General features: G+C 47.1%; 1 protein-coding gene across 1 annotated transcript in view; it reads right to left on the reverse strand.

Moving 5' to 3' along the window:
* The window catches only part of LOC132466616 (GDNF family receptor alpha-4-like), a 23,608-nt gene that overhangs the window by 5,000 nt on the left and 8,608 nt on the right, over nucleotides 1-10,000 (reverse strand). The window contains exons 2-5 of the mRNA XM_060063879.1: nucleotides 6,604-6,927; nucleotides 3,714-3,785; nucleotides 2,734-3,088; nucleotides 1,003-1,115 (exon numbers count right to left, since the gene is read on the reverse strand). Coding sequence (XP_059919862.1) covers nucleotides 1,003-1,115; nucleotides 2,734-3,088; nucleotides 3,714-3,785; nucleotides 6,604-6,927 — 864 coding nt within the window. The remainder of the gene's footprint in view (nucleotides 1-1,002; nucleotides 1,116-2,733; nucleotides 3,089-3,713; nucleotides 3,786-6,603; nucleotides 6,928-10,000) is intronic.

Raw genomic sequence — 10,000 nt, forward strand, 5'->3', positions numbered from 1 at the left:
GTTTGTAGCATCATTAACCAACGCGCAAAACTGTGGGTTGGTGGTGAAATAACCCAGAATCACGGAGGACATGAGGCCTGGTTAGGGGGAAATGGCTTTGATTATTCAGGCTTTTTATTTTTCTTTCACAGATGGCCTAAATGCAGCTTTCTGATGATAATTTCATGTTGTCTTAATCGCAAGTTTTTCTTTCTACATTTTTATGATTCAGTGGCTCCTACCCTCGTCTGTATCAGTGGAGCAGCACTGGTCTCCCCGTGCTTACACAATCCTGCAAAAGCACTTTCCCACTTTCATGCAAATAAGGATTTTTTTATTATGGTTCTGCTTGTTAAACACTATGCAACAAAACAACTCTTTTCATCTTGATTCCGCCTTCGAATCAAGTTTGTGGACGAAATAAAGCAATCAACTTGATTATTACCCCCTTCTATTGTTCTCCATTGATTCAGGGCTGCTGTTTAATCTTGTATAAAATAAATAAGTCGGTACAATATTACTCTATCGATTGTCTCAGACGACCTCTTGTTGACTTGTTGTCGGTGATGGTGGGTCTTTAAATAAAGATGTGTGGGAAAAGTCATCCATCATTGTCTGCAAGAGCATAAAGCCAGTTGACATTTCCCCTCTGTGCAGATCTTGTCAGGCGTCGGGCATCTACAGTTTTCCATCTCACCTCTCGCTTTGCTTTATGTTCCACCTGCTCACGTCCCTAACTCGCTGGTACTGCCCCTCCGCGCTTCACTCAACTCCATCCACCTGTCAATCTGTTCATCGGTCAATCGGTTATCTATAAATCCTCCACCCCCTCCTCCCTCTATCCTCCGTCCCCCCTCCCTCTGTCCCCCCTCCCTCTGTCCCCCCTCCCTCTGTCCTCCGTCCCTTCTCCACCCATTTCATCATTTAAACATGCATGCGTGCCAACCGGCTCCACCCATCACACGATCCCAGCACCGAGCCCTCCCAGCCCCCAGCCCTCCCAGACCTGGGCGGGGGTCCTACCGATGAGTCCGGCGTAGGCCCGGAGGCAGAGGCCGGCCGAGGTGTCCCGCACGCAGCCCGAGGAGGACATGGAGGACGCCTGGCAGCTGTGGAGGAAGTCCGCCAGCCTGGATCTGAGAAGAAACACACGTCAGAGCGTTGCACAGGCTACTGCCCCTCCACACATTAGTGTGACCGTGTGTGTGTGACCGTGTGTGTGTGACCGTGAGTGTGAGTGTGAGTGTGAGAGGGAGAGAGAGAGAGAGAGAGAGGGAGGGGGGGAGAGAGAGAGAGAGAGAGAGAGAGAGAGAGAGAGAGAGAGAGAAAAACAAACTCCAGAGAAAAGAGAGCATTATCCCTAGAGATAAATGACTAGGGAGAGACTGTGTGTGAGTGAGTGAGTGAGTGAGTGAGTGAGTGAGTGAGTGAGTGAGTGAGTGAGTGAGTGAGTGAGTGAGTGAGTGAGTGAGTGAGTGAGTGAGTGAGCGAGCGAGCGAGCGAGCGTGCGTGCGTGCGTGCGTCTGTGTGTGTGTGTGTCTGAGTGTGCGTGCGTGCGTGCGTCTGTGTGTGTGTGTCTGAGTGTGCGTGCGTGCGTGCGTGCGTGCGTCTGAGTGTGCGTGCGTGCGTGCGTGCGTGCGTGTCTGGACAGTGTTTCCCATACATAGACCAATGTGTGGCACAGCGCCACAGAATCATCACCGAGCGCCACAAATTGATTCCGCTTTTATTTGTATTTTTTTAAAGCGATTTAGAAATATAAATATCGTTCCGTTCATTCATCTCCGCATAACACACTCTTTCTCCCTGTCTTTCTCATTCACACACACACACACGCACACAGAGACAAGCGCGCATGCATGCCAATGGTGCGCAGGTACACTACCACTTACCGGATAAACCCGCGCATCACTGATACACACACTGACAGCAGATTCGCCCGCTCCATCTCTCTCTCTCTCTCTCCCCCCCCCCCGCCCAAGTCCACATCCTCACCCCCCAGCAACACACATTGCTACCTGGTCTGTGGGAAACACTGCTGGGTGGATGTGTGTGAGAGTGTGTATGTGTGTGTGTCACTGTGTGTGTCTGAGTGTGTGTGTGTGTGTGTGTGTGTGTGTGTGTGTGTGTGTGTGTGTGTGTGTGTGTGTGTGTGTCTGAGTGTGTGTGTGTGTGTGTGTGTGTGTGTGTGTGTGTGTGTGTGTGTGTGTGTGTGTGTGTGTGTCGGTGTGAGTGTGTGTCGGTGTGTGTGTTTGTGTGTGTGTGTGAGGTTGTTTGTGTGTGTTTGTGTGTGTGTGTGTGTGTGTGTCGGTGTGAGTGTGTGTGTGTGTGTGTTTGTGTGTGTGTGTGAGGTTGTTTGTGTGTGTTTGTGTGTGTGTGTGTGTGTGTCGGTGTGAGTGTGTGTGTGTGTGTGTTTGTGTGTGTGTGTGAGGTTGTTTGTGTGTGTGTGTGTTTGTGTGTGTGAGCGTGAAAGGTGTGTGTGTGAGTGTGTGTGTGTGTGTGTGTGTGTGTGTGTGTGTGTGTGTGTGTCGTGTGAGTGTGTGTGTGTGTGTGTGTGTGTGTGTGTCAGTGTCGGTGTGTGTGTGTTTGTGTGTGTGTGAGTGTATGTGTGAGTGTGTGTGTGTCACGATGATGGGGGAGTATCGGGCCCCCAGTATGGGCCCCCCCAGTATCATCATTATGAGGGGGGGTTCGGCCCCCCAGTATCATCACGCTTGGCCCCCAGGGTCCCCCCCCCCCGGGGTCCGGCTGTACCTGCAGAGGTCGTCCCGGCGGCAGTAGCTCTGCAGGTGGAGGCAGTTGGGCGGGGGTCCGTCCCTCTCCAGGTAGGAGCAGGACGGGACGATGGTCTTCCGCCGGCGCTCCCCGCACAGCGGCTCGCCGCACGGGCAGAAGAGCACGCCCAGGCTGTACTCCTCGGGCACGCGCTCCAGGAAGCGGCGCAGCGCGCGGTGGCACTTCTGCCGGTTGCAGCGGTCCGTGCCGCTGGGCCGCTTGGTGCACGCCAGGACGTACTCGGAGCGCAGGGCGCCGCACTTCTCGAAGAGCCCGCAGTCCTGCGCCGCCTTCAGGCAGGGGTTCAGACCGTCGTGGGGCAGCGAGGAGGAGGCTGCGTCGAGGGGGGGGGGGGGGGGGGGGGCCGAGGGAGGGGACGGCCATCGTTAGGATCAGAATCGTTAGGAAGGGGAGGTTGGAAAGACAAGGCAGGGGGAGCGGTGGGATGAAGACGAGTGGATGGAGAGAATCAGAGAGAGAGAGTTAGGAGGAGAGAGAGAGTAAACGCCCGGCCCGGAAGACGGAGCTCCCTAAACCCGGCTAAGATATGGATCGAGAGTCCCAATCTATTGCTCCACTTATTGCATTGATAGAGGTATTGATTTGAGTGTTTGCAGACAACGGTGCAAAACGTTGAGTCACTTGAGTGAGGCTTCACTGAAATAATGCATTTTGGTGTGTCATGAATACAAGATTAGAGGAAGGCCTTTGCTTACCAGCTGGTGAGTCAGCTCACTGACTGACTAAGGGGACATTTGACATACATAAGCTCATAGCTCATAACTCAAATCTTTTAAAACCTCAGTAGGAATTTCGAGAAATCCCTCACAAGAATTGTACAAGGAAGATTCGTTATGCTTTATCGCCTTTTTACTTGAGTTTGTTCTCGATATGTTTATTGGATACAAATGTGTGTGTGTGAGTGTGTGTGTGTGTGTGTGTGTGTCCTTCTCTCTTACCCGCTATTAAGGAGGCCATGTGAGTGTCCATGGGCATCATTTCATACGGAGACACCTCCATTTCATCTTCCCCTGTAGAACAGAAGAGACACACACACACACACACACACACACACACACACACACACACACACACACACACACACACACACACACACACACACACACACACACACACACACACACACACACGCGCGCGCGCAAGAGCGAGGTGAGGATGCGGTTTGCATTTGGACGACCGAGAGGTTATGTTCAGATCCAGTCATTTGTTCAGACAGCCTGATAAACAAAACGACAAAAGAGCGTCTGAACCCAAACGGAAACACTCAACCAATAATTACACATCTCTGATACATTAGGGTTACCGCGGCAAACCATCACACGAACATGCAAAGTAAAGGAAGAGCGGTACGCGGACATCATTAGCATCTTGTCTCGGTGTGAGACTTCTGCCTTCCATTGCATTTGAAACATTGCCAACGCTGTTTCCCGAATTAATCAGTAATTCAGTAAACAAAAGCTACCTAGTTGGATTTTTCACCGCTCCTTTGTATCCTGTGTTCTATTGTTAGACCTCACTCTTAATTTCCTTGATTGACTTGTGGACTGCAGTGAAATGTTACTTCGTGCAAATTATTCCACACACTCACTCCAAGTCAGACTCAATCAAGGATGTAATAGCATGTAAAGTGTTTATGTATGTAAATCCCATTCTGGGCTATATATTTATGGTAATGACACGCTAGAGCAGCCTAGCGGTGCTCAGAGTCGAGGAGTGTGTAATTACACTAATGCTCCTCTCACTAATAGGCCACAGGGGAGGAGTGGGCTAGCTAGCGCCACTTCGCTAACTGTTACGCACATTCCTCGCAGTTAGCTTGTTGGCGCGCTCCCATATACATAAACACTAACTGTATTGTGTTTGTCTGTGGGTGTATGTGCGAGAGTATGTGAAAGAGTATGTGTGTGTGTGTTTGTATGTAACTGAATGTGTGTGTGTGTGTGTGTGTGTGTGTGTGTGTGTGTGTGTGTGTGTGTGTGTGTGTGTGTGTGTGTGTGTGTGTGTGTGTGTGTGTGTGTGTGTGTGTGTGTGTGCAGCAGTCAGTCCGTCCGTGCATGCATTTGTGCTTGTATGTGTATGTAACAGGATGTCTGTGTGTGTGTGTCCGTCTGTGCATGGTGTGTGTTGTGTATTTGTGCTTGTGTGAATGTGTACGTGAGCTTGAGTGTGTCTGTGTCTGTGTGTGTGTGTGTGTGTGTGTGTGTGTGTGTGTGTGTGTGTGTGTGTTTTCTTTCAGTGTGCATTTAGGTTTTTCTACAATCAATATTTATGGGCCATTCTGGTTTCCTGCGGGGGGCCTTTTGGGAAAATGCTACTACACGTTTAACTGTAATTCCAAAGATAACTCAAAAACTTGCTATTGTCGTCACCTAGCAATAAATAAGGTGACCTCAGGCTTTCACTGTGCTTGTCCATTCAGCGTTTGGAAAGTATAGAACAGTTATGAACGAAATTCATTTGAAATGACTACTAATAGCCTATATTTTTTATGTAATAGAGCCATAAAACGGACTTAAACAGTTTGGTTATATTGATGCTGGAGGGACAGATAATGCAGTAGACATTTTTACTTTAGATATGCGCAAAAACTAGTAAAGTTGCATCCATCATTACAGTTGGTTAAATTAAATGTAGCTCTGCAGATTTTGTGCGTTTGATTAAATAATTATCTTTTCCTTCACCATATGTTTTTCATGATTGCTTAAATATCATGGCAAATGAAATGTTAAATGTAAAAATTCAATGCAGAGCTTTAATTTGATAAAAATAACCATATGCCAAGTACAAGTGACTGCACCATTGTAGTAACGGTACTTTTCTAGTAATTGTACTTTTCTAGTAACTTTACCATTGTAGTATGTACTATTAAAGTAACTTTACAACTGTACTGACTTTACTATTTTAGGGAGAATACCATTGTAGTAACTCTACCATTGTAGTAACTCTAACATTGTAGGCAGTGTACCATTGTAGTAACTCTATCATTGTAGGGAGCATACCATTGTAGTAACTCCACCATTGTAGTAACTCTAACATTGAAGTATCTCTACCATTGTTGTAACTCCACCATTGTAGTAACTCCACCATTGTAGTAACTCCACCATTGTAGTAACTCCACCATTGTAGTAACTCTACCGTTGTAGTAACTCTACCGTTGTAGTAACTCTACCGTTGTAGTAACTCTACCGTTGTAGTAACTCTACCATTGTAGTAACTCTACCATTGTAGTAACTCTACCATTGTAGTAACTCTAACATTGTAGTAACTCTACCATTGTAGTAACTCTACCATTATAGTAACTCCACCTTTGTAGTAACTCTACCGTTGTAGTAACTCCACCATTGTAGTAACTCTACCGTTGTAGTTAGTCTACCGTTGTAGTAACTCAACCGTTGTAGTAACTCTACCGTTGTAGTAACTCTACCGTTGTAGTTACTCTACCATTGTAGTTACTCTACCATTGTAGTAACTCTACCGTTGTAGTTACTCTACCGTTGTAGTAACTCTACCGTTGTAGTAACTCTACCGTTGTAGTTACTCTACCATTGTAGTAACTCTACCGTTGTAGTTACTCTACCGTTGTAGTAACTCTACCATTGTAGTAACTCCACCATTGTAGTTACTCTACCGTTGTAGTTACTCTACCGTTGTAGTAACTCTACCATTGTAGTAACTCCACCATTGTAGTTACTCTACCGTTGTAGTAACTCCACCATTGTAGTAGTGTGAGGTTGCACTGCCTGTGAAGCTCTAACCCTACCGGACGGACGGGGAGGGTCCTGCGGCCCCCCGTCTCCGAGCCCCCGCCCCCGCCGCCGGCCCGCTCACCTGGCAGCAGGCGGACGCTCCAGTACACGTGCAGGCACCGCTCCTCGCGCCGCGAGCCGCGCTGGCACCGGCAGGCCAGCAGGGCCGGGTGGCGGGCCAGCAGGGCGTCCTGGCTCTCCAGGCACTCGGAGGCGGCCCGCTCGCCCAGCGGGGCGGCGCCGGCGTCGTCCGCACACAGCTCCACGCCGCGGTACAGCGCCTCGCAGCGCGGGTCGCTGCCGCAGGCCCGGTGGGCGTCGAGGCAGTCCCCCCGACCGGCCTGGGGGGCCGCCGCCGGGAGGTGAGCCGGGAGGTGGTGGACCGGAGCCGAGAACGGCAGCACGGCTGAGAGAGGAGAGGGTGGGAGGGAGGGGGGTGAGGAGAGAGGGTGGAGGGGAGGGGTGGAGGAGAGAGAGGAGGAGGGGTTAGAGAGCAGTCGAGGGTGGAGGAGAGAGAGGAGAGAGGAGGAGGGGGGAGGAGGAGAGAGAGGGGAGAGGAGGAGGGGGGAGGAGGAGAGAGAGGGGAGAGGAGGAGGGGGGAGGAGGAGAGAGAGGGGAGAGGAGGAGGGGGGAGGAGGAGAGAGAGGGGAGAGGAGGAGGGGGGAGGAGGAGAGAGAGGGGAGAGGAGGAGGGGGGAGGAGGAGAGAGAGGGGAGAGGAGGAGGGGGGAGGAGGAGAGAGAGGAGAGAGGAGGTTGGTGTAGCAGGACCAGACCGAGAGCAAGAAAAAAACGAAAAGGTGAGGGCTGAAGTTGATGCAGTAAATATGTTTTCATAGTGTTAAATATATGATGTTAAATAGACGTGGAATAATATTTAATCAGAACATATGTATATATTTAAGGGCATTGTCTTGACATACAGCTCAAAGTGGTGACAAAATTGTGGCCAAATAAAATATTAAAAAAAAATATACCATACATTTGAAGTGCAAACAAACCATTTTCTGTAACGTTTTCCCAGTGGAAGTATCTGGTAGAGTAGCCTGTTTGATATATTTGCATGTAGGATTGAAGGAATAATCGTACTACTATAATAGCAGGCCTGTCGCACCAGTTACTCAAGTTACACCAGTTACTCAAGTTACTCCATGTGCGCATGTGCCAAGCAGCCCGCAGCTCACACACACACACACACAGCACGCCCGAATGCATGCATACACCGCAAGCACGCACATACACACCTCACACACACACCGCACTCACACGCACATGAACATAAACGGAAATGTACACACACGCGCACGCACACACACACACACACACACATGCAAGCACACATAACGCACGTCAAGACAAAGGCAGCGACACACTCGCCCATGTAAGACGTTATGTTTCTAAACATAACGGCTCCGCCATAGACAGACGCGCAGGTAAGAACACACAGGCACGCTCACACACCGCAGCGACACACTCAGGTAAGACGTTATGTTCTTAAACATAACGGCTCTTCCAGGTAACACGTTCTTTCTATATACTGTAGAAATTGCAGAAAATAAGGGAAAAGACAATTTCTCCCCTCAACAAGCAACGGCAGGTCGTTCATTTTGCCATATAAAAACCGTTAAATTCAAACATCGCTCTGACCGGCATATCAACAAAAAGCGCGATCTCTTAAAGGCACCCAGTGCAACTTTCAAGGCTTAAAAATAAACATTCAATTTCTAGTCTTTTTTACACGTAGTAAGTTTCAATAACTCCATACCATTACATACCGACATTTAAGCAGCAAAGATGAGACGTCGTTGTGTGGTGAGAACTGATACAAAATCGATAACAACAACAATGCCGCCATTTTCTTTATTTTTTGTAACCTACAATAAATAAAGCAGGCTTCCAGTCAATGGAAAAATGGCTTCTCCCCACAGGCGATTGTTGTTGTTTACGATTTTCTATCAGTTCTCACCACACAACGACGTCTCATCTTTGCTCCTTGAATGTCGATATGTAATGGTATGGAGTTATTGAAACTTACTACGTGTAAAAAAGACTAGAAATTGAATGTTTATTTTTCATTGAATGTTTACATAAAGTTGCACTGGGTGCCTTTAAAGAGACAGCGTCCCTATAACACAGAACGAAAACATGTCAATAACACAGTATGGTGAATTATGTCTATAGAGTCCACCACAAGACTACACTTTGTTGCTCAAATGTAATATTACCCCCCTCCTTGAGCCTCCCGAAATGTCTTTCGATATTCATACCCCCTGTAGGCTACTGGCCAGGACACTGGAAGAGGTGTTTAATCTCAATGATGATTAATATTTCCAACTAACCAATAGTAGTTGCCTTGCATTTTAAAATGTCAATGCAATTTTCAGCCCTGAATAACAGTAAAAGCTATTTAATAATTGATTTGCATGCATAGTATGTTACACTTTCCATTGAACAATTACCCCTGTTACTATACATTTACTAATTTTATAATGCAATCAAATGCTCACACTTGCTGCTTTCAGACACACGTGTAAGTGCTGATATTCTCGTGATGGGGCGTATGTGTGAACAACATATCCTGACATTTGTACTCTGAAAATCTCCTGAATAATGAAACTTAAATGACCTTATATGTGAATGTAGAAATTCGGTATTTCTCACAAAACTTCAGTGGGCGTGTTGATGACGGTTCTGCCTGTCATTGAGTGGCCCCCTAAATGATAATCAGCCTGTTGCCTTTTGTTCGCTGAATGGTTAAAAAATATTTAAATGTTGCCACTGCTGAGTCATTTGTTGTGAACAAATGTTATACGTTGAAACACTATAGGCAAAATGTTATTATATCATGAGCTCAGAAATGTGTTACATAATCGACTGGGGTTTCCACATTATTGCTATGGGTTTAATGACAACTAGAGGTTGAGCGTGCGCAACATGCGAGCGTAAACTAGTGTATTATAATAATTTCATACGTGGGCATTATATGCATTATATATATATATACATATACATATAAATATGTACATTCATGTTTAATCAATGATCCATGCGTCTGCATGCTGTAACTGCCTGTATTATGAATCGTTATTCTCTGTACTGTAAAATAGACACACACGCATGCTTCTGGCAGCGTCTAATTGTTCCTTCATTGTTTTCTTGTAATCATAATTGCCCATTGTGCAAAGTCGAACTGTGCGCATTGTAAAAGGGCGTTTGCTAATTATTAACACGAGTCAATAACAGAATATGACGTAAGGCCAGAGGGAGCGGAAGGTTTAGTGTTAGGATTAGTCCCAGGGTTAGCTCTTAAGGTTAGGCTTATCCCAAACCACTATGATGAACATGTGCGCACATCCTTCTTCACTCACACTCATTTATGCTCCTTATCGCAATTAAACTTGGACATTTCCATATATCGTTGTACTAATAAAATAGATGTCACCCCGCACAACAACTGCTAAACTCTCTTAACATGATTGAAA

The sequence above is a fragment of the Gadus macrocephalus genome, chromosome 10 (genome assembly GCF_031168955.1).
Source record: "Gadus macrocephalus chromosome 10, ASM3116895v1".
Lineage (NCBI taxonomy): Eukaryota > Metazoa > Chordata > Actinopteri > Gadiformes > Gadidae > Gadus > Gadus macrocephalus.